The following is a 27,947-nucleotide window of genomic DNA, read 5'->3' as shown; positions in this document are numbered from 1 at the left end:
AAATAAGAAGGTAGTCTGGAACACCCCCAACCCAACCGCTTCTCAGTCTGAGTTCTTGTGGACAATAAGTCTGAAATTTATTTTAATATTTTTTATTTCTTGTAATATTTTTTAGTCGTAATTTTTAAAATTGTCTAGAAGAATAAAAACAGTATAAAAATATGAACAGATGTTGAAAAAATTTAAATAAGGACACTTTAGACAAATACGTGTACTATTTACTGTTAGATACTATTTTTCGTCTGTTTTTTTTTTTTTGCTTTTTCGTATTTATAGCCTCACTTTTACATGGAATCAGTCCCCAATTTTCTTCTCGGGTTGCGTATTGACCTCCCTCCGCCCCAATCCGCCGGTATTCCTTCCCCCTCAGCCCACTCCACCTTTTCCGTGTCCCAGCTAACTTTTCTCTCTTCACTTTCTACAACATATCGACTATATTCCAGTAGCATCTACTTTTTACTATAGATTACTAAACGTACCAAGTTACTCGAATCTAAATTCGTGTTTATTTGAAAAAACTTGTTCAAGATTGGTCTATTACATGATCAAACCAAATTTAAACATTTTTTTTTGAATCTTATTAAAATTTTAAACCAAGTTTGAACGAATTACTACTTAACTCATTTAGCTTATTTTGTATAAAAAAAATTGAAGTTACTTAAAATGAGCTCATTTTTATCTTGATTAAAACTCATTTGAGATTAACTCGTCTAATAAATGAGTTAAGCTTTGATGTTCATTAAATTTTCAAATTAAACTTGATCAATTACCTGCTTGAGAAACCAAGTTTAGTCGAGTTGGTTTGCTCATGTGTTTCTTCAATGGTGGCCAGTGTTCGAGTCCCACGGAGAGCAAATTTGGATTTAGGGCTGTAAATAGTCTCTAAAGTCTCATGTGTCCAAATTCTTTGTAATGATGTTTATTTTCATTTTATATAAGTGTCGCTGACTCGGTGAGCATGATTTATAGACTATGGCCAAAAAAAAAAATTACGTGCTCCTCCTCGACTTGCTTGGCTGGTTTTATCACCCATATTTTTACCTCGAATTAATCACCACAAGTATGTAAGTCGTAACCGTCCCTAAATAGAATCAAACCTCCCCGCTTCACTTCCCATTTCCACGATCTCGCTCTCTCTCTCTCTCTCTCAAAATAAAATGCAAATTACCCGCCTACTTCCACGGCGAACCGCCACCGCCGCCTCCGACGACCTCCGATGCAACGATCCAACAACTGTCCTCTCCGTCTGATTATGCATCCGTTCTGCTGCGTCTCCACCGTCAACAACGACCGCAGCTCGAGCGCCCTCCCGGACCTCCCCCCGCCGCCGTCCATGCCGTCGGAGATCTCCACCGCCTCCTCCAGCGGGCGAAGATCCGATTCCAACGATGTCGGTCGCCGGAGCCAGCGGACCGTGGTGCCGGCGTCGGCCGCGGCGGAATCAGGGCCGCCGCGGCCCGGGCCCGCGCCGCAGCTGCTGCTGAGCGGGGACCAGCGGGAGGTGAAGATAAATGATCTGGTGGGGAGCGGGATATCGGGCGTGTTGTACAAGTGGGTGAATTACGGGAAGGGGTGGCGGCCGAGGTGGTTTGTGTTACAAGATGGAGTGCTGTCGTATTATAAGATCCACGGGCCTGATAAGATTGTGGTCAGCCTGGAGACGGAGAAGGGGTCGAGGGTTATAGGTGAGGATTCGCTGCGGCGGATATCGAGGCGGAAGACTGGTGGGACTCAGCTTCGGCGGAAGCCTGTTGGGGAAGTTCATCTCAAGGTTTAATCTCTGTGTGTGCGTGTGCGTGTGCGTGTGCGTGTGTTTTTATAGGAAGGTTTTAAATAGCGGTGTAAAGATGGTGGAAGTATTGAATGATCCGTAGCAGAAATTGGGTGTAGCGGGCATGGATTTTGTCAAACCATTTTTGCGCCTAGCGGCTGTGATGCTGGCGAAAAATGGGATAGGTAGTGTAGCGTTATCAAACGGCCAAAAACCACTAGCCACATAGCGCCGTAGCGGTGTAAAGATGGGGTGTGTGTGTTTCTGTAGCAAGGTTTCAAATAGCGGTAGCGGTATAAAGATGGTGGAAGTATCCTTAGCAGGAAAGTGGAAGTATCCGTAGCAGGAACTGGGTGTACAGGGCATGATTTTTTTCAAATCGTTTTTGCGCCTAGCAGTCTAGTATCGGCTGTAGCGTCTGTGGAGCGGGCAAAAAAATGGAAGTATGTCGGGGTGTAGCATTATCGGAGGTTCGAAAAACCGCTAGCTATGTAGAGGCCGATATTTTAATATCTGAGACCAATAATAAACAGACATAGTTGTATATCTTAGTTCGATTCATCATGCTGTTTACCATATGAGAAGGCTCGTAGATTTTTCTTGATCTTGTACTAACCTAAGTCACATGCGTCCGTGCTTTAACATACTTCAAAAAATACTAAAATTTGCAAGATCGAGGATTGAGAGCACAAGGATTGAGATTAAGTGAGGTACTAACGCAGCAAGGCTATGCAATTTTTTTTATTTTGCATACAGGTTACACTTAATTCTTCATAGCCTTATCTCTCTCTCAGATCAAATAAATTGTCCTCTAAATTTACTTTGGGAGTACTTGATATGTTTGCATACGCAAGACTTTTTCCCTATTCTGTATTGGTTCATATTTGTAATCTCTCAATTACGATAATTCTACTTTCTAATCTATGCAAAGCTATTTTCTCTTATTTAGCTTGGTTTCTGCCGAATGCTAATTTGATGCGATTTTTCTGTAAGTTTTTGCCTAAGATGTCGGATTACCAACATCTGAAGATACAAACTTCCATTTTCTATGTTGGTCACACTATGGTGATTTGACTACCATCCCATGGGAGAATGGATTGGGTGGAACGTTTACACTTGAGCTGTGGGTCCCACCGCACTGTGACAGGACATCTACACCAGCTCACATGTAACACCATTTACCAAATACTACCTTCATCTGTTGGTGAACAATGCATTCAGAAAGAGATTATTGACGGGTTAATTAAACCATGCAATGGCCACACATCACTTGCCAACCTGGTAACTTAAATTCGTCACTGTAGCATTATTAGCTTTAAGAAAAATTTAGCCACCACCAATTGAGTGAGGTATTGCTTAGCCTCTATGTATGTTATACAATACACGGAACTGTTAAAATGCAAGAAATAAGTATATGAGAATGCTTAGGAAAATGTGAAACTGCGTTGAGATGCTAAGTTTTGTTGGTACTGTTGCTACCTTGACCACCACCCAAGGGACGGTTATTGCGATTTTTAAGTTTCCACTTGATTTGAAGACAATAGCAGTTGAATCAATTCTCACTGCGGCATTGCAGGTTTCATCAATACGTGAGAGCAGGTCAGATGACAAGAGGTTCTCTATTTTTACGGGAACAAAGAGGCTGCACTTGAGGGCTGAGACTCGAGATGATCGAATGGCATGGATGGATGCATTGCAAGCTGTGAAGGACATGTTCCCAAGGCTGTCAAACAGTGAATTAATGGCTCCTGTGGATAATGTTGTAGTGTCTACAGAAAAGTTGAGGCAGCGGTTATTGGAAGAAGGTTTGAGTGAGGCAGCTATACATGATAGTGAGCAGATTGTGAGGAGTGAGTTTGCAGTGCTGCAGAGTCAGCTTATGGTGCTGAAACAGAAGCATTGGCTCCTCCTCGACACGCTGCGGCAGTTAGAGGTACATGTAATGATTAGTAGAAAAAAACATGATAATCGTATTGGGAATTCTTCTTCAGTTTCTACTGCACAGAGTCCTCTAGATCGTAGTGCTTCAGAATCCCCACCAAATTAACTGCTTTGCTGCTGGAGATTTGTGACTTTTTCCCCACTTTTTCATTGTGTGTAGAGTTGTGAAGTACAAGTAGTTTCCCATTTGTTCTTTGTATGGATTCTATATGGGGAGGATCACCAAAATAAATAAATAAATAAATTCATATGGGGAGTGGGGTTCAGAAATTGTATAGTTTCTAGACATGTTTTTCTATTAATACATTTCTTTCCAATGACTGTGTTGTCGATGTTGTTTATGTGTTTCTTTGCACTGATGATTAGATTGCTGAGTTACGATGGAATTGCGATAAGATGTTTGTATCAAATGCCTATCATCTGCACTAGATCCACTTTGTCCATTTCCTAATCTTCAATGGCTCAACTTTGGGGATTGTATTTCTCATTCTCAACTCCTTTGTGACATTGTCTTATCTTGTGGGTCTGCTCTTTCTCTTGCTTAAAAAAGGGTCTGACATAGCGGGTGAAATGCTTGCCGGTTCCTCTATTTTTGTGTTGCGCTTCATGGTGAGAACTTAGGTCTCACGTTTGTACCAAAAAAATAAAATAAAAAGGTCTCATGTTGACTGCTTCCTTATTTTGCTTAACTTGCTGAGTCATAAATCTTCCTATCCCCATCCAGAATCTTGTTTGGGTATGCATGATCTCATTGTGCCTGTTTGTTTGGCTGGTCAGCATTTTTATTTGCTTTTCTGGATGTCTCCTAGATATGCTATTGTCTCCTGTGAAACTTGGTGCAGTTTTTGTAGTCTTCTATGAGATGTCTTAGTTTTGTATTGGGAGAATGCGTCCTTGCTTCTGACAGTGACTATGTACGGCCTTGCTACCTTTGAAGTTTCATGGCTCACGCGTCTTTGCTTTCCTTGATGATTTCTTGTGGTTTTAGGATAGGGATTTGTCTGTTTGACAGGCTAAAGAGTAAACACTAGCTTTGATTTTTACACCTTTTGCGGTCTTTTGCCCGCCTTGCTGATTGAGGTGCTCATAACATGTGCGTGTAGCTATAATTGGCATTGTGCATATCATGGTAGTTATCTGGGGTGAACAATTTTAAGATGGAATAACCGTAGGATGCGTGGTATGAGTCATATTGTTCAGGTTGCTACATCAAGGAATCGATTTGGCTTGATCCACATGTTAGGGTTTGGAGGCATCTAACCCGAAACCAATTAACTAAATACTCATTGGTATATGAGCGCCAGGTACATCTTGGCCAAAAAGATTCTTTGGGAGGAGAATGTTAGAGACTTGTCTCACATCACTTCCCCAAGCATTTTCGTAATGTTTGGACTCCTCTTCCCAAACTGCACGCTCTGGAGAGTGTTGGAACCTTATCCCACACCACCTTTCTGCGTCACCCAAGTTTGTGCCTAGATGTCTCTCCACCTACTAATGAGTATGTGTATCTATGGAGTATGGACTGTCAAACCTCATAGCATAGTCAATAATGTGACCGCTTCACAGATCACGCTGAGCCTGAGACCCCCACATGGCCACATCTCTTGCCATAGAGGCAGTGCTTGTCCTATTACGTATGTTTCTCATCGGTCAAGATTTCATAGTTATTCTATATTGAAAACCGAATTGAGAATATGCAACTTTTTATAGGTTACAATCGAATCTTCATGCTTTATGGAGTAGGTCAATATGAGATTTGGAGAGGGTATTTCGATTCATGTTTTGTATCTGATTTGACAATTGTGGTGCACATGGATGTACAAATATGGAAATTTAAAACATATTGGTGTTATCCTTGTCATTCTTTCGGTATTTCTATAAGCAACAGAACTTCTATTACGAAGAAAGAAAAGCTACAATCGATACAAGAAGTGCACAAAAGGCAGGTTTTCATGGAGGAGTTGTTAAGGTGTTGCCATCTAATACAATCGATAGGTCTGTCAACGAGGACGTGATGGTTGGAAATCTACAAGTAAGCAATGCAATGCATAAGTTAGCTATGTGTCTCAAATATTTGAGTAGCCATTATTGGTAGTGCTGGGGGTTGGGGAAAAGCAGTAGTAATCAAGGTTCTGAATACCATAGCGGTGCTGGCTAGAGTACCGTTTTTCCTATTGGAACGGAACATAATGGTACCTATGAGACCAGGTACCACTTCGGGTTTATTGCTATTAGTGTTATTTTTCCATATCGAACAATTTAGCATAAAACACACATTGATTTAAAAGAAAATTAAAATTAAACATTGTCCGGTACAGACTGGTACCCACCAGTATTTGAGCTGAAATGTGTCACAGTACTAGGGTACCCGAAACGTACCGGCCGTTGGGGTACATGAGATGGTGGGTTGTTAGTGGGAGCAAATTCAACATTGGTAGCGCCTCAGCAGGCAGTACTGCAGCTGGTAGTTTCCTTAGAATTGTATTTGTTGTCACCGGGTAGTGGTGTCAACAGCAAGCGGGTAGTGTTGTTACGATCACGTTACTGAGAATCGAGCATTTGACCTAAGTCAGTGTTGTTCTTTTCTGGGTGCATTTGACGGCAGTGAGTGTTTTCTCATGGGTTTCTTGGTTATTAATTTTAAATTAAACACTTGGCCTTCACATTTTAACTGAACACTTGGCTTTCGAAACAATGGAATTGCAAAATGGGATACAAGGCTTGGTTTGGTTTCTCAGGTCTCTTTTTCATCATCATGTTGTGAAGAATGATGTTCTTCAAGTGAGTGTTGAAATATCTTGACGAACCCTTCATATGCGTGTCTTATATTCAAGAGTTCTTGTGGCTTTCGAAACAATGGAATTGCAAAATGGGATACAAGGCTTGTGAAGAATGATTTTCTTCAAGTGAGTGTTGAAATATCTTGACGAACCCTTCATATGCGCATCTTATATTCAAGAGTTCTTGTAAACTTATTTTCCATTGAAAATGCATTTTTTCTTGAGGACTTTGAATAATCTTAAGCCAAGAAACAAAACTAGGTTGGCCTCTGGCAGGAACAAATGGTTGTCCAGTGGCAGCCAACCCCTAGACCTATAGTAAGTTACACATGCTTATTCTTTTCTCTTAATGAAACGGGAAAAGAAAATCTGGATTTTTGGCAATCAGTATCGCGAGATTGTTTAGCTTCTGACCTTTTGTTTTTGCTGATCTGAAATTTATGGTGGTGTGCGCAGACAGAAAAAGTTGATCTGGAGAATACAGTTGTCGATGAGAGCCAAAGACAATTGAAGGAGCTGGAACCTTCATATGGCTCAAGGCAAGACAAATCTAGTGGTATGATTCGAAGGATACTCTTCCATATGTTTATGGGCTTAGTGTTGGCATTATCAGCACATATAGCCTTAGATGATTGGTTGTGGTAACTCCATTAAGATGCTTGACTTAATTCATGATGAGCCTATTGGCAGGGAACCTCTTTAGTAGGGAAGTATTTCTGTCGAATCGGCAAAAGGTTGTCTTGTGATATGGCAATAAATCTTAATTAAGGGGGATTCTTCTTCTTGCCAACTTGACCGTCGGATTAATAATAACAGCTGCCCTGGAAAATGAGCGATGCGGCAATCCTTAATAACCCATTATTAATTCCCAGTTTGCTAAATTTGTAATTTAATAAAAAGCTAATTCGATGTATAACCCTCTAATTAAGTTGGAATTTATGTTTACACTTCTGTCAATTTGGTTTCCAGGGTTGGTAGACCTTTCTTATGCGATGTTTCTAAGTGGTAGATCTTCCTGCTTGGATTGGGTATATACACAGGTAGTTTGTTTTTGGTGTTCTTCTCTAGCTTCACACGGTTGGCCTCCCTTGATGTCCCAATAAAGCTTAGCCCACTGTAGAGTTAATGTAAGAAGTATTATTCTAAAGTTCTCCGCTGCCAAGGGGAAAGAGGAAGTGTAAGACCCGGAGTAAAAGAGAACAGAATCAGCTGGTGAACGTGAAAGTAACGTACTCTACAGATAGATAGTCCCTCTATGAGTCTATCAGGATGCAAGGAAAGTGCATCAAAAGTCCATCGTGCACGATGAACATAAGAAGTTCTTTTTTTTAATAGGCGGTGAACATAAGAAGTTGTCATTTCCTACAATGGAACTTCGGCTTTTGAATTAAAGTCCGGGCAAGTAATGATGGTGCTTGATGTGTGGGAGACATAACAGCTAGAAAGTATGGGTTGCTTGTTACAAAAAATGTATCCAAATTATCGTTTTTTAGAAACATCGTAAGCCTTGTGTTGTGTTCTCAGTATCACAAATCGAAATTCAAATATTCTTCTTTCCTTGACGCATAGACCACACACTGTTCACCTAATTGTGTAAAGTTTTGTTATTAATAATGCCCAAGCCTGTGCACGCACAGGGTTGTATTTTTTATGGAGCATAATGACAGGTGAAATGTACTTCTCAATGAATTGATATCATAATAGGCAAAAGCATCAAGGCATTAGTTGGTTCTTTAATTTTCAAATGTATAATGGGCTTAAATTGGTTCTCCAGTATCCCATTTAAAAAAAGTATGCTTCTGTTCTTTATTTGTGGAAAAACAAATGTTCTCCATTATTTGCTAAATAATGTGAAAGTTGTTGCACACATGATCAAAAGAGGGAAAAAAGCCAAAAGGATGTGGTTCTTTCTTCTTTTATGTTACTGCTGCTACCTATTTTATTGTGGAACTAGTATTTCTTTTTTGTTGCTGCCATCTTTTGCTGGTTTCCTTTTGGGGTTTCTTATTTTCTTGTTGATTTTCTGTCCTTTTCGACAGAAGGAACTGCAAGCGATTCTGAAGATGACCATGAGAGAGGTGATGCTGCAGAAGAAGAGACAGATGATGATGAGAATGCATTCTTTGATACTCGTGATTTTCTCTCGTCAAGTTCTTTTAAAAGCTGTGGTTCTGATTTGCGGACATCATCTTTCTCCTCTGATGAAGAGCTTTATTCTTTTGAATCTGAGGATGATGTTGACCCTTCTATTAAATCAGTTGGAAAGAACTTTCCTCATGTTAAGCGTCGGAAGAGGTTGCCTGAGCCTGTTGAGAAGGAGAAAGGAGTAAGTCTTTGGTCCATGATCAAAGATAATATTGGGAAGGACCTGACAAAAGTTTGTCTCCCTGTCTACTTTAACGAACCTCTCTCTTCACTGCAAAAATGTTTTGAAGATCTGGAATATTCATATCTTATTGACCGGGCATATGAATGGGGGAAAAGGGTAAGTTCATGGTGAGAACTTAATAGCAATTACAATTACTCTTTAATGGTTGTATTGATTGCAGTGCATGTTTGAACTTAATAGCAATTACAATTACTCTTTAATGGTTGTATTGATTGCAGTGCATGTTTAAATAATCAGCTCGTATAATTTCTATGCAATGTGCTACAAGTTCGTGTTAGGGTCTTCTACCTTCTTTGATCTTAGAGGTTATCCACTTTCAATGTAGTCTTTATTCAGATTATAAATGCATAACTTTATACTACTGCTAATTGTAGGCAGATTCAATCCTTTGCATATTGTGAAGTTTCATAAGAAATATAGAAATTAGAACAATTGTATGATAGGGGAAAAAAGATCCAACAAAATTCAGTGTGCTAGTGCAATTGATGCACTTCCAGGGCATCGCTTGACTCTGCTCAATCAAGGCTTGAGTAGGCATCCGGTATTGTGACCTAATTTAGTTTAACCTGTTTCCATTCACTTTTTTGCATGGAACTAGATTTTCTTCGTTACGTTCAACCATGTGCTTAGAAGCCTTGTTAAGTCCCTCAAGTGTTCTCTTGATTTCTTCAACTAGAAACCAACTAAAGATTTTGAGATGTACCTTTACATTGATGTTCAAGATTAGGTCCCTTTTGAAAAACCCTGATTGCATTGCATTATCTCTTCAACATTTGGTCAATTGGTAATGGATCTCTCAGAGAAGGGATTGGATTAATAGAGGTTTACTAGTCAGAGCCATCGGTCAATGGAAATCAAGAAGTTAGGTGTTCCAAATGAGGCTGATTTCTAGCTTGTTGAGTCCTCTTAACTTTTGATTCAGCATTGAATTGTGTAGTGTTTCGTGTTTTTTGTCCCTAGTGAAGTTGCTCCCTGAGGTTTCCAAGTCATGGTATTGTTTGTACTTGCATCTTCTATTTTCTTGGGGATTTATTGCTTTGGATGACCGCAGAGATTTAAATATGGACTGAATAGGGGTAAAAAAAAAAATTGTGCATACCGATGCTCTGGACTATCAATGAAGTATGGTAATGTGCACATAAATTGAATTGGGTCTCTAGGCCTGCCCTCTCTGATGTCATTTGGCTTTGATTTGGGGGCATGGTTCTGCAGCAAAACAGGTATAGAGGGGCCACTGTTTCAATCAGCCACTTTGTGCTTATTGCCAAAGGTTAGGTTTGTCTCCAATTCTCCCCCACCCATACCCCCAATAACTGGGGACTACATGGGTTCTGTTATTGTTGTTGTTGTTGTAATAGGGGTAAAATAATTTTAAGCTTTCAAATAGCGAGACAATTTAAATTGTTCTCCTTCTGAACGTCCAGCAGTTAGGAATTAGGATCGACGTACTTAGTGAAGCGCTTCAAAATTGAGAACTGTTGATGCAGCATGTGCATGAAATTTGTAGAGCTATATGAAGTTCACTATGCATTATTTCCAGTTGATAGATTAAGTAGAAGAAGACCATCAGCGAAAGCGAGTTGCAGAAGCTAAGATCTATTGTGAACTTCTTTCCTTATTTTGCGGCAAAAAATGGAGAACGTGTCAAGACATGAGCACTTCAATGTATACACACTTCATTATGTTAACTTAGCAACTATTTCATAGGTCTGACTAAGAGTGAAAGATTTGCCTTCACACTATTTATATATTGCATGTTGAAGTAGAAAGAAATCGTTTTCCACATTTCTCAGAATGGAAAAAGTTGTGAACAAAGAGTTCAGCATCCAGATGTCTATTTTAGAAAGCTATGTTTTATATACAAGTAGGGTTTTATAATCAAAACAGTTCAAAGGACGAGGAATTAATAGGTATAAATACTCATTTTTTATTCTTTTGACAGATCCCAAGGTACTTTATGAAACTTGCACTGTGTTTTCTTTGTGGCAAAGCGATGTGATGCATTCCTCCAAATGGCCGAAACATGTCAGCTTCTTGAAAACTAAATAAATTATATGGCCCATTTGCACATATGTCCAGCATGTATGTGTCCAACGAGTGTTGGTGTCGAACACAAACACTGCACCTTCTTTGAAGTGTCCGTGATTCTTAGGGCCAAATTGAAAAGAACAATAGATGCACAAATTGAAGGACCTCCAGTGTTATTTTATTACAGTCAGATGTTTGAATTTAATCCAACTTACATTTCCGTTGTTCAAGGTGTTTAACGGTAGAATAAACATTGATGTCAGGATGGATGCCCATCTATATAAATTTGATTCCTACTTAAGAGTGTTATTTTATTATTTACTACATTATTTTGAATCTGGAAAGAACTTTACATTGAACTTTTTCTTGTTTGGGTTGAAAGTCGATCTACAAACTTGGTAACAGCCTTGAATTCCCTTAACCCTTGGGCTATGACTGGTTTGTGACTTTGTGTCATTTGTCAGTTTGTTCTTTTGTTTTCTAGAGAAGGAAATTAAATAGAGTAAGTTGGTGAAACTGTCTACGCCTCTTTTGTAAGATGGGGGCTAAAGATCTCGGCTATGGCATTAGATTAATGAATAAGGGATGAAAAGAGTAAACTTGAATGAAACAGGTACAGTAGTTTAGTTATAAAGCGGCAAGAGTTTGCATGGACTGGATTCAGGTCTAGGTTCAAAGCACTGAATCAAGCGAAGACTGGAGTGAAGAAACGAAGTGGAAAATTAGATGAAAAGAGGGATAGTAGTTATTTGGCTGAAGCAAGATTAAAGCTTACCTAAGGAGAATACACACTCAGTCATAACTGCATGACAGTTGGAAGTCCTAGTGTGCAATTGTTTGATGTACTTTATCATGTCGTTTTTTGTATCACCCTTATCACGTTGTTGGTCTCTTCTTTTTATCGTACATTGTGTCACCCTTATCACGTTGGTCTCTTCTTTTTATCGTACGGATGCCTTCGTTTGGTATCTGCTGTATTGCCTTTGTGGTTAGTTATAACTTGCTTAGACAGTTAGGTGGACTTTGATGGTTAATTGTTACGATCATTTTTCATCTTCAACTTACATATGTCTCGATAACCATGTTGGTTAGGTCTCAATAATGTTTGTGTCATTCAGTTTTTAATTACGCATCTTATTTACGGAGAATGCACCACTAATGTTGTCCTCAATGTAGCACCGACACACAAAACTTAAAAGAATTTGAGGACATGACACATTGGGGACATGTTTTAAATAATATATAAGCATTCAATGATATGATGAAAAAGGCTCTAACTGTAAATATGTAATGCCATATATACCTTGAATCGTATTTATCCTCATCACATCACTCCAAAAAATTATTCCAACAAAAGGCTGCCTTTATTTATTTTTATAATCAATAAACTATAATATTCCACACAAATAAGAAAAACTTTTCTAAGCTTTAACAAGAGTCTTAAATATTTTGTTTCACACCCCCGACATGTCTTGCGAGTGTGCCAAGCGTGTTTTGAGAGTGTCCGGAGCATTTTTTAGAGTGTCCAAACCAAAAAACGTTGAGAAAAACTAGTACACTTCAGATTTGAGTATCAGACACATGTCCAGAGAGTGTTGGTCTCACCAGTATGTGGACTCCAACTTAGTGTCCGTACTGCATAGGTTGTCCATACTTTTAGGCATTGTCGAAGCTATTATTCATTTTCAAGTTCTATTTGCAGTCAGAACCATGCCTCAGTTGTTTAGCCAGAAAAGACTGCTTATAAAGAGAGCCCCTCTAGGGAAAGTTATGCATTATGAAGAAGAATAAATATGTAATGTGGATGAAATGAATCTTCATAGTGACCTCCTGCATGCAGAAATAGTCAGTTAGCTGTTGTAAAAGTCGTGATATTTTTGGTATAGAAATCATTTCAACGGCAGTATATTTTGTTCAATTAACAGTTGTGCATACTTGGTTATCTAAGCCTAATATGTTGGCTGCCTGCCGTACATACTTCTTCTAAACTCTTTCATTGCACTCTTAGGGTAACAGCCTTATGAGGATATTAAACGTTGCTGCATTTGCTGTATCTGGATATGCTTCTACCGAAGGAAGACATTGCAAGCCATTTAATCCATTACTGGGGGAGACATATGAGGCTGAATATCCAGATAAAGGCCTTCGGTTTTTCTCAGAGAAGGTTTCACTTTTATTCAATTAAATTCATGTGGATTTTTGTGTAGTTCAAGATAACTAAATGGACATTCTTCTCTGTGTTATATTTCCCTACCACTACGTGTAGTTTCATTTTGAGGAGAAAAATTATGACAACATTGTCATGTCCTGTATATCAAGCAGTCCACTTTTCGTTCAACCTGGATGCTTGACCATGAACTATATATGTGCATGGCTGACTCTTTCTAAAAAGATTAGCCGTCTAATCTGAACCTTCAGACTTGATACCCACACATTACCACAAGATTGGGTGTGACTGGTTTGAGTCTCAACCACTAAAAGGAGATTTGCTGAAGACATTAACCAGGATTGGAAATTCTTTCCTCTTCTGTTTCCCAGGACTGTAAAGATGATAAAGAACATAGGACAGTGGAGGATCAGGGGGATTGGTACTGGGTGCACAAATCGGTGTATTAGATGAGATCCTGATCTATAGTGGTTGTAATTATTGTTGGGCAAAATAAGCAAAAATAACAGAAGAACGGGGTAGGGGTTTATGGCCATCAGAAAACCAAAACTCAGAGTCTCCAGATCATCCTGAAATTTTTGGTGGGTGAGTACCTGTTATGGCACTCAGCCCACAGTTACAAGTAACTGCCATAATACTGAAATAGCTACCTATGTGTTTGAATTGGGGTCCGTATTTGTTCTTCCTTCTAGTAATTAAGTAGGTAATGCCAGTTTTTTGTTTTTGTTGTTGGTGTCAGGTCAGTCATCATCCTATGATTGTAGCATGCCATTGTGAGGGTACAGGATGGAAATTTTGGGGGGACAGCAATCTGAAAAGTAAATTTTGGGGCCGTTCAATTCAGCTTGACCCTGTAGGTGTTTTGACCTTGGAATTTGATGATGGAGAAGTTTTTCAGTGGAGTAAGGTAATGACAAAAAAGCATGCAAATTTGAGTCCTTAATGAGTGTGTTTTATTTTTTTTATCTAGTTCGAGTCTGAAATTCACTTTCTTACATCAGGTAACGACATCTATCTATAATCTGATACTGGGAAAACTTTATTGTGATCACTACGGAACAATGCGGGTGGAGGGGAACCACAACTATTCATGTAAGCTAAAGTTCAAGGAGCAATCTATCATAGACCGCAATCCTCACCAGGTGCTCTCTCTCTCTCGGGAACTACTTTGTGCCTTGCAAAATGATGTGCTTTTAATTGCAGAGATTTGTTTATATCAACAGTAGTAACTTATGGAAATTCTGTGAAAGCCTTTTCTACGTAAAGTGGACAGTTAAAGATTTATAAGTCTTGATGCTCCACATTAATAATCAAGTCATGAAACTTGAATAAGCAAACCATGAATGTAGTGTAGCAACTTACACTCTTGCCGCCTTATTCTAGATTGATCTAATAATTTGCCCATAGATTTCTACTGGAGATACTTTTCAAATGTAACTTGTGGTGGCCATTTTTCCCGTAGTTGTGGCCAGCTCAAAGCTATGGGATTCAAATATCTACAACACTCTCTTAGTACTTAATACGCTTTTCAGTTTTACTGTACTTCTCTGTAAGTAAAGATCAGTGGAAATACCCTGCCGGTGTTTCTGCTGCACTTGGGAACCACCAGGATGTTTTAACATGTAGATGAACTTGATTTAGGGCTGACCAACTGGAGGCTTAGTATGATTTACATAGACCATTTGGAATTCATGCCCTTCTTACATGTATGTTATCTGAATTATTTTGCAGGTGCAGGGTATAGTGCAGGATAAGAATGGAAAAACAGTGGCAACTCTATTTGGGAAATGGGATGAGAGCTTGTATTATATGAATGGAGAATCCTCTGGGAAGGGGAAAGGAACCGAAGTGCCAGAAGCCCATTTGCTTTGGAAGCGAAGCAAGCCTCCCAAGTTCCCCACTAGATATAATTTGACACGCTTTGCCATCACATTAAATGAGCTCACTTCGCAATTGAAGGTGGCTGAACAATTTGATATGTCCATGAAAAAAAAAAAAAAAACAATTTGATATGTTTTGAAAGTTAGAATAGTGATTGTTTCGGTGGGTGTTCAAAGTCAATCCTTGAAATTCTATTTGACTCCCAAAGTAACTTTATGCAGGAGAAGTTGCCACCCACAGATTCAAGGCTCAGACCCGATCAGAGGTCCTTGGAAAATGGGGAGTATGACATGGCAAATTCAGAGAAGTTGCGCCTCGAGCAACGGCAACGGCAGGTAAATAATTGTATATGTTTTAGCATCTTGTTACTCTAATGCTTGGTTGCTATCACTGTGCCTGATAGTAGTTGATCATGCCCGCTATTTCAAAATTGTACTTATGTATTGCCCTTTTGGTACGTTTGTTGGAGTATCAATTAAGTAGGTTAAATACTTTTTGAAGATCAGCAGTTTGCCTTGCAAAATTTGGTCTTGGTTTAGTTTTGTAGTATCAACTACCAAGTAAGCAGTGCAAAAGTCGGATGCTTGATTTCCTTTTCCACTTTCATAGCTTAGTTAGAGCGTATTTACATGAAAATTCTTGGGCATTCTTAGTGAATGATGGGAATTTGTTGCAATGTGGAGTCCAGGCTCGAAAGATGCAGGAGAGTGGCTGGAAGCCCAAGTGGTTTGCAAAGGAGAAAGGAAGTGATACCTACCACTACATTGGTGGTTATTGGGAGGCTAGAGAGAAGAGGAGCTGGGATTCATGCCCTGATATCTTTGGTCATTTCCCTTCTGATCAGGTATCCGAGTGATTGAGTATGTCCCCGAATCCTTTTCATGGTATTCCTCTTTTTCTTATTTTTCCTCGACAGATTAGATAGACGGCCGATGGCAATTTAGGTTGGTGTCACATTCATGTAAGTAAACTAGACACAAGTGTGGCTGCATAATAAAAATCAGTAGAAATTTTCATTTCATGACTTGCGCCATTTCAGCTTTATGTTGTACCCTGTGAAAGGTTAATTTTCTGTCTTTTGGTAGTCATAACTGAATTCTGTATGGACAAGTCTTCTAGCAGCATTAGAGATTTAGTTGTTAACTAATATCTCCATTTCTTTTTGAAAGAACAAGAACATCATATTATAAACCGGAAGTTAGAAACAAAGTAGTATACAATACAGTTTATCAACTACATACCAAACCAAAATAGCATAAGAAACATAACAATAAAACTTCAGAATTAAGATACAGAAGATCCAAGGGAACCCTAGCTAAGGGCTGTGAATATAGTCGACGCTGCAGGCGCTAGGCAAGCTTCCTGACGGTCAATCGAAAAAAAGAGAAATCGGAGTACATGCTCAACTCATGCCCCAGGTATCCCTAGACAGAGGGTTTTACGAGCTAATCTTTTAGTGGAGGGAAAGTTAGGGAAAAGCATAGAGCGTGCGGCACTTCAAAGGGGTGTTCACAGTTTGATCCGCGAGCAACTTCATGAACATTGTGAAAAGGGAAAAGACTAGCGCAGACACATGTTTTGTAAACAAACTGAGCTGTGCTACAAGCACGCATCCAAAACCAATGGCCACATTAAGTTCCGCTTAAATTTTTGAGTTTTTTCTTGTTTTGGTCTTATTCTATGTTTTTGGGCTTTATCTTGGATATTTCAAAAAATATTTGGGTAAAAGTCATAATTTTTTACTTCTCCGGTTCGTCTTGACGAGATGAATCGATAATCCATAAAAATTAGGCACAAAACTAACCAATTTTTTTTTTTTTGAATAAAGACAACAACAAAAAATCTCAAAATCTCAAAAAGCCCTTAGCAGAACTTAGCAAACAGAAACATGGGTACCAATGGAAATATGTTGCAATGTCTGTTTCCACTCATTGCCACAATTTAAGAAAAGAACCAACCAAACCATAGATCTCGTCGGCAATGAAACATTGAAAGTGCAGCAATGTAGGTAGGAATGAACAGGCGCCGGTGATTTGGGAGCAAGTTGACTAATAATGCATATCCAACTTATTCTTCTTTTTTTCATAATCTATTTTCGCTATTCAAATCAACTTAATATCATTGGTGATTACCTGATTGGTAATGGGTCACATTCAACCGAACAAATCGAACAATTGATTCTACAAGTTTGATTGAAAAATTAATGATATTTAAAAATATGTTCAATTTCGATTTGGTTTTGATGGGAAAAATCGATCTTGAAAAGAGTTTTAACCGAGTCGATCTTGAATAAAACTTGATATTTTTTTTAAATATCATAAGTCGAAGGAGCCTAGTAGTAATTTTGTTCAAGTTTGGTTTGATTTGATTTGAAAGTTTAGCGAGTTTTAAAAATGTTCAAACTTGTTTCATTTATGCAACAAATTAATTTCAAACAAGTTTTTAATGAGTGAACACAAGTTTTGGTTTGTTTGGATGCAATCTAGACCGTAGAAGCATGTAAAATAAGTCTCAATAATGGACGGCTCAGATCGGCAAGGTTCGAGATGCAATCTAGACCAATGCTTGCAAGATGGAAGGCTCGGATGCCACCAATACAACAGAGTGGAGAGCTGCACTTAGGGTTGTAAATGAATTGAGCCGTTCGTGAATTATTGGAATCTCGACTCGGTTAAGGCTCATTTGAGTTCAATTCGTCTACTAAATAAACCAAACCTGAACCTCAATTTTAGGCTCGTTTCATAAATGAGCCAACACATGAACGTAACAGTATTCGACTCGATTAGGCTCGCAAACATAGAGTACATGTATATCATGGGAATTTATATAGTTAAATAGTGAAAATTTTAAAATCTGTACAAGTCTAAACGTTTACAATTACTAAAAACTTACTTATGTATATGTTTTTATCATTTCATAAGTATATGAACATATTTATGTACATACTAAAAATTTTATTTGCAGCTTTAGACCTGTATGAGAGCATAAATATGATATTATTAGGTCGTTAAGGCTCGTGAACAAGCTCGACTTCGATTCAAATCTAAGCAAGCTCTGTTCGAGTTTGGCTCGTCTTAATTTTCAATAGTTCGGCTCAAGCTCAAGTTCACTAAAAAAATTAATGAATAAATCTGAACATTCTATTCGACTCGATTTGACTCCGCCCTAACTGCACTGCACGACAGAAACCCGCCTTTACCGGAGAGTAGGAAAGAGAATAAAGCAAGGATCTTATGTGGGCATGAACACGGTGGGAACCTCGTGAAGTAACACGTGGTCGATGGGCGGTGCAGCTGGTCTTCCTCTCCTTTGGACTGACTGGGCGAAGCATGTTACATGTGTATAATAAGTCCCCACCCACGTTATTACTTATTAGGCTCCGTTCCGGAACCTTAAAAAAATATTTATTTTTTAAGAATGTAATTTTAAGTTTAAATATTATGAGTTTATTAAAATTTAAAAATATATAATATGGATCTTTTCTGAAAGATCTCGATGAGATCTTTTATACGATGCAAAAAAAATTGAAAATTTATTTTTCATTTACTTTATTTTTGAGTTTAAAGATGTGAAATAAACTGCTTATTTTTTAAGAAGATTTCTGAAACGGACCTTACTCCCTCGATTGGTGGGACCCCACCTCCTAAAACACCAGGTCCCTGTGGGCCCGATAATCATTCCACCTTTCACTTTTGGTCCAACTGTGGGGGGTAAAAGTGTCTGTTTGGCTTGAATGGAATGCTCCTCTAATCTGGTATCGACCAAATCCGAAATCTTGCATACTTTTTTTTTTATTTTTCTGGTTTAAACATCGGTCGGCACTGATTGAAACTGGTAAAAAGTGACTATTTTTTATATTTTTTTTTGGATACTGGTTAATAGTAGTAAATTTAATACGGTATCTAGTATCGATATATACTGTACCAAAAGAAAAATCGATATTCTACCCGGTACGATTCTTAGAAATTTGAGATATGCAACTTGTTTGGACAAACCAAAAAAGAGAGGGAAATTTTGGATCGAACATATTAATATTTTCGATTTGAGTATATTTTGAAATTATGTTAAAGGTTATCATATAAATTTAATTTCTAACTTGGTTGATATATTCTCGATGCAGTTTAAAATAACTCTAATTTTAAAATAAACCCAGAAAAAATTCACAATAACATTAAATTGAACCGTCTAGTTAGTTTGAATGACTGAAGAGCCAAAGAGACCCTTTATTTTTCTTTTTTTCTTTTATTTTGTGCTAAGACTGTCATTTTCTAGGAGCAATGGGTGGTGTCCCAGTTGGTAGGGAGCCCTTTACCCAACTCATTTGGCCGGGGTTCAATCCCTCGCCCCTAGGTTATCATTAGAGCTGGGGCAAAAGACACGAGACACGATAACACGACACGAATCGGACACGAAGTTAGCGGGTTAGGGTTGAACATTTCTGACACGAAACACGAAAATGACACGACTCGAGAACACGAATTCTAAATGGGTCGGGTTCGGATTGAACACGCGAGACACGAAATTGACACGACCAACACGGTTACGAATCTGTGTCATCCATTTTCACGAACATATATGCGTAATAAATGGTATATCTGCAATTCTATATAGAGTTAGGCAACAGACACGATAACACGACACGAACCGGACACGAAGTTAACGGGTTAGGGTTGATCATTTCTGACACGAAACACGAAAATGACACGACTAGAGAAACGTTGGGTTAGGGTTGGGTAATTTGTGACACGAACCCGACTGACACGACACGAACACGACCCGACACGACCTGTTACCTAGGCCTAGTTATCATAGATTAGGATTTCCATGTTCAAGAAGATTAAAATAAAAATGAAAAAACACCACAAGGGTAGAGATGGAATATATCTCCAAAAATACTACAACCACATTCATACACACAAATGCGTGGGCTTCACACATACTGAATGTAGTGTGTTTGGGTGTTGTTATAGACTTATTAATATATCTTTACAGAAAAGTCTACTACCCCAACCGATCTGTCCTACCGCTCTTAATATCACCGTTCAAAAGTGATTTTGGACGATTCGGATTTTTAAAATACTTTTTCAGGAAAGAGTTCTTTTTAAAATCCGAACCATTAATTACCGAGACAGACGGTGAGACTGAGTGCTACGGTAGGGCACACCCCACCAATTCAATACATGACACCACCATAATCCCCCAAGAATTCCCACACGACAACCACATATGAGTCATACGACTACATTGACTAGAGGTTTTCCACAAAAAATAAAAACACGAGACAAGAACAAGAGGCATTTTTCCCAACTTTAGGCGGATGCCGCGGATCAATTTTCCTTCAAGCCTTATGGGGGACTGTCTCGTTTGCCGGACGAATAAGGATTTGGATGGATAAAGAAGAACGGTGGATAAAAACAGCATATATTATTAGGAGGATTAGTTAAGGAAGAGGATTAGCTTCATTTGGTTTGAGTTGCGGGTGATATGTATGGATAAGAGTACATAATGTGAGAAACTAATAAGTTGCCTTCGCAAATCATCGCATTGGGAATACAAAAAAAGGTTTTAAGGGGTAATTTGGTTTTTCTCCCGACCCGAATTAGTTCAAGTTTGTCCTTTTCCCCACTTGGATTAGCTATTCCGACATTCCGTTCTTTCTCCCACTCCCTCCATTCTCCCCTTAACAAACGGGTGTTACCCGAGTAGGATCGGTTAGGGGTGCTAGTCAAATTTTGTTTGGTGAATTGAATGAGCTATAAAATATGGTCATGTTTGATTTATTTAATCACACGAGCCGATTTATAATGATTTTCAATCGAGCCAATTCCCGACCAATCTCCAATAACTAGAAATTTTTAAACATCAAAAGCTAAACGAGCCACGTAGTAACTTGTTCAAGTATGATTGGAAAGTTTAACAAATCTCAAAAACTGTTTAGTACTCTTGATTTGTTTAAACATAATCAAAACGAGTTTTTAACGAGAGAATACGAACTTGAATTCAAAATAGCTTTGATATATTTATGAGCACTAGGCTGGCCCCTCAACCTTTTTTGGGTCCTAGGCACGTTGCAAGATGGAAATCTTATATGCTTTATACTTGACAGATAAATTTAACTTCAACAGAGATATAATTACAAATATAGTTTTCTTGCTCAATAATTTAACGCGATCCAACTTATGAAAAAATATAAAAACAAAACTCAAAATCTAGAAATAAGTTCCCTGCCATTTATCTTTTCCCGGGTAAAATAACTAGTCAATTCAATCTTTTCTCACAAGACCGAAAATTGGTTTATAAAATTCATTCAATTTAAGCTCTTCAACTCTATTTCTTTGTGGGGTTCGTATTAAAGGCCAGATGAAAATGAATTTTGCAAAACTTGAAACTGATCAAGTCAATGAATAAGTTTGTTGCTTGGGAAAGAGAAATGTTAGGTCTTTTGCCTCAGAGCTGCTCCATGTTTCGATTGTTCAAATACCATCAGTTCTACATCAACCAATACTAAAACGTAATATTTTAATTTTTTTTTTTTTTTTGGATAAGTAAAATATTTTAAATTTGTTCAAGTAGGATGATCATTTCTATATATCTCAACTGCTTATTTTCATTTCTATATATCCCAATTGCGTATTTCATTACTAAGATATATATATTGAGATGGTAGTTATTAGTTTTTAATATAAATGATGTGTTTAGACAGGGAATTTATATAGAATATATATTAAAGAAGATATCAAAAAATAGAAATTGAACCCTTCATTATTTCAGTATATTCTTATCTTCTGGAAGTAGTTTTCTCTAGAGAAAAAGGTCGCTTTCGATAGAGTTGAAACAGAGGTGGAACAAAGAATCCCAAGCTTAGGCCAGAGACTGGGTCATTATTTGACCATTCTATAATTAAATAGTAATTAGCATGGGGGGTAGTTGTCATAATCTACCAGATAAATTTAAAAGGTCACACGTTTTATCGTATCTGATTTGTGTGGAACTCGTGGTGGGCCTCACAACGAAATCTGTGCACAATCTGTGCACAGATTGCTGTGTGTGTAGCAGGACTGTTTCCATAAGGCGCAGAGGTTGTATGTGAGATCCGACTCTTATTTTATTTTATTATTATTATTTTTAAAAAGAAAAGGAAAGAAAAGAAATGAAGTAGGCTTATTAAAAGTGAGTTTTATTTTATTTATGTGGGTTTCCAATGTGATTTCCTAGAACTATTGGGTTTAAGTTGTAAAAAAAAACAAAATGGGTGTGCTGGTGTGCACGTGTTTGATAATGGAGCTGCTAGGGTGCATGTAACTTATAGATAGAGAGAGCAGAGAAAAAAAAAAAGAAAAGAAAGAAGAACTAAACGGAAAAAAAAAAAAAAAGATCAGGAGGAAGAAATAAGGCGCAGAGGAAGGGAAACGACGAAGGGAGGATTAGCGTTAACGGAAGTTCTAATCTCGATGGGTAACTCTTCGTCTCTTTTGTTTGTTGTTCAGTTAAGGTATCTCGTGGTTCTTGGGATTTCGATTAAAGTTGGTACCCTTGAAACAAAATTGGAGTTGTATTTCAGTATTTTCTCCATGTATGGCTCGAATTGGTGACTGGAAGCACAAAATTAGGCCTTAGGTCATAAAGCTTGTTGTAATTAGGGTTGAATTCCTTGTTACAGGTTGATTAGCTTAGGAAATTGACTGAATCTGTTATCCTATGTATGAATTTTCTTGTTAAAAATTGTACCTATCATGTTATTAGGGCTGGGAATGGTTTTGGGTGCTAAAACTGTGAGAATTGGGTGTTGGAATTTTGTATTAGTTGCTGGAAATTCATGTCCTGTGCTGAAAAATGAATTTTAGATTGCTGAAACTGTGTTAGAATGCTGAAAACGGCTATTTAGGAGCAGGAATTGTGTGCTTGACGCTGGAAATTACCTCTGTAACTGCTGTAGATAATTGATACTTGCTGAATTTCCTGTTAAACTGTCAAGCTTTGAGACGGAATGCTAAAATTAAATGTAAAAGTGCTGAAACAGCTTATAAGTGTTGAAATATTCATTTATGGTTGTTATAGCTGGAAATCATGTGCGACACTTGACTATGGGAAGGAGTATTTGAGTTATTGTTTGTTATTTCCTTTCGATTTGAACTCCATATTCACATGTGTGGACTTGTGTGTTCCACGCCAGGTTCGGAAGCGGCAACGAGTACCGTGGCTCCACGTAGGGAGTGAGCTCGTGTTGGTACCTTTTTGACTGGACCTCGAGGTGGGTGTTCTTATTTTTAATAGCAGAAGATGAGACATGGTGTAAAGTTATTTTTCGTATTGAAATGGTTAATATTTGGCTTGAGCTCCTAAGCGAGAATATGGTCGAAGCCTTAGTGGCGTTATAATATGGCCTTAGTGGCGTTATTGAATATTGCCTTAGTGGCGTGAATAAATATTGCCTTAGTGGCGTGATAACTATTGCCTTAGTGGCGTAAAGAATATTGCCTTAGTGGCGTTGATATGAAATTGCCTTAGTGGCGTTATGAATATTACGTAATGGAACGTTATTGTGGACTGAATATTCTTGCTTAAATTGTTGGATAGCCCTTGTCTTTATTGCTTCTCTTATTATGGATAAGTACATTCACTGAGCAAGTTGATAGCTCACACCCCCACAGTATTTTCTTTTCAGGTGCGTGACGGCACGTGGGTCCACTGCAGAGTCTAGACAGGAGTTGTGTATATAAAAGTCTAGCTTTTTGACTCTTTTGATTATGTGCCTATTTTTGGTGGTTGTATATGTTGTAAATATATGTGGGCACGTCTTGTATGACAGTTATTTCCGTATATATGCAAGTTAAGTTTTTTTTTTTTTATGAGCTGGACACTTAGCTGGTGCTTTTATTTACTTTTTGAGCAGGGCCAAGGTGTGGGTCCATCCCATTCGGAAAATAAATTTAATGTGGTATTTTCCGGGATGGGGTGTGACATTGTATCCATGACAAAAGTGAGTACTTAGACCTGTCTTTTCCATTTGAAATTCGTGTCAAGAAATTTATATATGTGCTTGAATCGGCCCGAGATATTGAGATGCCTATCAATTGTTATTTACGGACATTTTTTTTTGAGAAATAATTTGTTGTAATCAAGTTTTTAGCTGTTTTCGGTCATCAATTACTCCATTATTTAGGGGCATTTTCGGCAGTGAATAAGTTTTGAGAAATAATTTGTTGTAATCAAGTTGTTAGTTGTTTCCAATAGTGAATAAATTGTTGAGAAAGTTATTGAAAAAAAGATAGTTGTTGACAAATTGTTAGTTAGTGTAAATAACAAGTTAAAATGCTAAAAATTGTTGATTAGTATGAACAAGATGATAAAATGGCCTACGTTTTTCCACCAAAAACTTAGTAAAAACGCCTCCTAAAGATTGATTCCTCAAAAGATAAGTTGAGGAGTGCATAAATTGGTTCAGACACCTAAGTTATTAAAAACAATTATTGCACAATTAAACACGAACTACGTTTGTCCAAATTAATGAGATATTAGTAGTATTTTTCTAAATGCTGATTGAATCAGCTTCATCAACAAAATAACAACGACACCCACAAATACCAACTGATTGCAGTAACAAGAATACAAAAAGGAGTATATTTTAAAACCAACATACACATTCAATGCAAAATTGGTCTCCTCCTATGTTGGACTACAAAGCAAGGGCAACCATAACCGACCACTCGTTCGCTAGCTTTGATGGGGTTAAAGATGTTAAGTTTTCGCCCGCGCGATCATTTTTCCCGAAGAAAATATCGAAAACAAAAAGAGGAATCCTTTCCAAGAAAAACACTTGTGGCTTGACCTAGTAATGACTTGGAGACCACTTCCGAGTGGATGCAACTTGCAAAGGTAGATTACCATTACACAATAATCACCAAATAGAAAAAGACTCTCTGTCCTTGCAATACCGTCCAAGACTTGTCCTTGGCTTCCAATTCTTGAGTTCTTGTGGACTTATAGCAATTTTTGAAGTGGAGAATAAAAGTTGGCCTTTCGTGCAACAGCGTTTTACACGAGCGCGCACACCAATACATTTCGTCCCCTTTCTTGTCCTCCGAAGGTCAGGGGTGGTCGGGACAGCTTACACGCACATCAACTAATTCTCTTCCCTTGTCTCAGTCCCAATGCGACTGATTATTCGAGTAAAAAATTTTAAAAAAAAATAGTATAAGGGGCCTCTCAATTTGGTGAGTGAGAAAGGATAGTGATGATTACTAATTGAGATTAAATTAACGAAGTTGTATAATCCCACCCCACACCCTTTTGCCCATTTTGTAAGTTAATTAAGCACTGTCCAAAACATGTGTCCTATATAATAGGGTAATACGCCCCCTATTATACATATGAAACACATATGTATGAACTCGACTCAAAAAAGAAAGAAGAAAAAATTGGCAGTACGTAGGGCAGCAAACGAGAAAAAAAAAAAAAAAAAAAACCTTGAGCTCGAGCTCGGCTCGAGCCTTAATAAGCAGAGCTCGGTCATTTATTAAACGAGTTTTTTTAATCAAGCCGAGCTTTTTTGGAATGAGCTGAGCTCCACTCGGCTCGTTTAGTAATACGAGCCGAAAACTCAAGCTCAAGCCAAAGCCAAGCTGCTTGGTTCATTTACGGCCCTAGCAGTACGTCATCATGTCATTCATCTTCAAAGTAATAACTTAATTATGACTCGAGTCAAATCTTATGGTAGATTCTTCATCAAGCTCTATAAAAAATGTTCAAATGGATTTGACTTCCATAACACCAAGGGATCCTTCCCCTCCTCCACGCTTGCAAGTTCGACTCTCACGATCAGTAAAAAATTTAATCATGGGCCAGGCACCTAATTTATTTAGAAACTAGAAAAGATTTGTTTTACAAGCGTGGAGAATAAAAGTTGGCCTTTTGTGCAACAACGTTTTACATGAGCGCGCGCACCAATGCATATCGTCCCTCCCCGAAAGTTAGGGGTGGTCGGGACAGCTTACGCGCACATTAATTAATTTCTCTTTCCGTGTCTCAGTCCCAATGCGACTAATTATTCGAGTAAAAAAAAAATTAAAAATAGTATAAGGGGCCTCTCAATTTGGTGAGTGAGAGAGGATAGTGATGATTACTAATTGAGATTAAATTAAAGAAGTTGTGTAATCCCAACCCACACCCTTTTGCCCATTTTGTAGTTAATTAAGCACTGTCCAAAACAAGTGTCTTATATAATAGGGGTAATAGGCCACCTATTATACATATGAAACACATATGTATGACTCGACTCAAAAAAGAAAGAAGAAAAAATTGGCAGTACGTAGGTAAGCAAACGAGAAAAAAAATAGTAATAATCTTGAGCTCGAGCTCGGCTCGAGCCTTAATAAGCAGAGCTCAGTCATTTATTAAACGAGTTTTTTTTAATCGAACCGAGCTTTTTTTGAACAAGCTGAGCTCTACTCGGTTCATTTAATAATACGAGCAAAAAACTCGAGCTCGAACCGAACTGCTCGGTTCATTTACAGTCTTAACAGTACATGTCATTCATCTTCAAAGTAATAACTTAATTGTGACTCGACTCAAATCATATGGTAGATTCATCATCAAGCTCTATAAAAAAATGTTCAAATAGATTTGACTTCCATAACATCAAGGGACTTCCCCTCCTCCACGCTTGCAAGTTCGACTCTCACGACCAGTAAAATAATCATGGGGTCAGACACCTAATTTGTTAAGAAACTAGAAAGGTTAATTTGTTTACAGTCTGACATCAAATGAAACATGGATTTACCTTTTTAAGCGAAAATCTTCACTTTCAAGTTTTCAACACCATGTATCACAAGTTCCATTGTTGACTAACTACGCAATTTTCCATTTGTGTGTCACATGAAGAAAAAAACGTAAATATTGGACAACAAAAGGATATAATAGATAGATGGAAAAGACTACAATACACATACTTTAAAAGGGAGTACCATATGCACCTAGTTTATGGTTCATTCATAATATTTTAGTGTGTTTCGTAACTTTTGTTCTAGAATTCATAACCTTTCAACAGTACGATTCGTAACATTTTCATTATGATTCATAACATTTTGGTGTATCTCGTAAGCTTTATACGATTCGTAACATTTTATCTATAATTCTTAACATTTTCTCTATAATTCATAACATTTTGGGGGTGCATATGATACACAGCCAAATAAAAAGCGTGTATTGTAGACTTTTCCCTAGATAGAATGATCTTTACAATCCTTTTAGCTTGGTTTATGCATTAAGAGTGAATTCGATCTACTGGATACGAAATAACATGTGATCCTGCGATAGAAAGTAAATGTATAATGTCATTCTGCCATTATCTCTAATTAACTTATCACTATTTCTCCCTATGAAATCGTGAATTTTTCGATATTAACGGAAATAGTATTGTCATGTTATGTAATCAATTTTTGTAGGGTAAGTCTACGTGGAGCTTTATCCGGATTTTAATCGAGGCCCTTATAATAGACATATGGTAACATTGGTCTTTCAAAAATTAGTCAAAGTAAGCTAGCGTAAACTGCCCGGACACCTTGAGTTATCAAATTAGAATCTCAACCTATAAAAATGAGAACATAATACTCCATCATCCATCTGCATGCATGGTTAGTGAGGATCGTACCTGTGCAATAAGGAGTAGTAAGATTTTTCACCATCCAAATGGGCCAAAAGTATGGTTAAAAAAATGGGCCTCAGTGGGCCACACAGTGGTAAGCTGGGCCCATGCTTTGTCATCATTTTCTAAGTCTGGATAAAGCTACCATGTCTGCATTGGGTAGATGACAAGCCTATATAACTTTATATTAGTATATTTGTCACCACAATTTCTCTTAAAATATACTACACTTTATACAGTATATATATTTATTACAATAAAATATCAAAATAATCCTGCGACAATACGAAGTCTCATAATAATTATTTAAAATTTGTGTCGCCCACCTATAATTGAGATCCCAATTC

General features: G+C 37.9%; 1 protein-coding gene, 1 long non-coding RNA gene and 1 other non-coding gene across 6 annotated transcripts; all 3 read left to right on the top strand.

The window, feature by feature from the left end:
- The first annotated feature begins 1,070 nt into the window (after nucleotides 1-1,070).
- LOC131308674 (oxysterol-binding protein-related protein 1C-like) lies at nucleotides 1,071-16,546 on the top strand. 4 transcript variants are annotated; one of them, XM_058335646.1, is made up of 11 exons: nucleotides 1,071-1,771; nucleotides 3,348-3,704; nucleotides 6,949-7,048; nucleotides 8,535-8,977; nucleotides 12,918-13,073; nucleotides 13,816-13,983; nucleotides 14,078-14,218; nucleotides 14,808-15,035; nucleotides 15,179-15,292; nucleotides 15,646-15,801; nucleotides 16,420-16,546. In XM_058335646.1, the coding sequence occupies exons 1-11, from the start codon at nucleotides 1,217-1,219 to the stop codon at nucleotides 16,519-16,521; spliced, it is 2,520 nt and encodes an 839-aa protein (XP_058191629.1). In that variant the 5' UTR covers nucleotides 1,071-1,216; the 3' UTR covers nucleotides 16,522-16,546. The 4 variants fall into 4 exon arrangements, with proteins under 4 accessions (XP_058191629.1, XP_058191628.1, XP_058191631.1 ...); XM_058335645.1 differs by having other exon boundaries at nucleotides 1,073-1,771; nucleotides 8,532-8,977; XM_058335648.1 differs by lacking the exon at nucleotides 16,420-16,546 and having other exon boundaries at nucleotides 1,073-1,771; nucleotides 15,646-15,978.
- Nucleotides 9,993-10,100, top strand: LOC131309051 (small nucleolar RNA snoR100). Its single transcript, XR_009194725.1, has one exon. It is a non-coding gene; the product is annotated as a small nucleolar RNA snoR100 (small nucleolar RNA).
- A 6,583-nt stretch (nucleotides 16,547-23,129) lies between the features above and the next one.
- Nucleotides 23,130-23,802, top strand: LOC131308677 (uncharacterized). Its single transcript, XR_009194526.1, has 2 exons — nucleotides 23,130-23,208; nucleotides 23,609-23,802. It is a non-coding gene; the product is annotated as an uncharacterized LOC131308677 (long non-coding RNA).
- The last annotated feature ends 4,145 nt before the right edge of the window (nucleotides 23,803-27,947 follow it).

This window comes from Rhododendron vialii, chromosome 11a (assembly GCF_030253575.1).
Source record: "Rhododendron vialii isolate Sample 1 chromosome 11a, ASM3025357v1".
Lineage (NCBI taxonomy): Eukaryota > Viridiplantae > Streptophyta > Magnoliopsida > Ericales > Ericaceae > Rhododendron > Rhododendron vialii.
The sequence above is the reverse complement of the archived record's forward strand: the minus strand, read 5'-3'. Positions and strand labels throughout refer to the sequence as shown.

What these genes read in the sequence shown, in the direction of transcription:
- LOC131308674 (XM_058335645.1), top strand. Translation starts at nt 1,217, where the DNA reads ATGCAACGATCCAACAACTGTCCTCTCCGTCTGATTATGCATCCGTTC. An exon ending in ACACGCTGCGGCAGTTAGAG is followed by an intron (nt 3,705 to 6,948) that starts GTACATGTAATG and finishes TGGTGTGCGCAG; the next exon opens with ACAGAAAAAGTTGATCTGGA. An exon ending in AGCTCACTTCGCAATTGAAG is followed by an intron (nt 15,036 to 15,178) that starts GTGGCTGAACAA and finishes AACTTTATGCAG; the next exon opens with GAGAAGTTGCCACCCACAGA.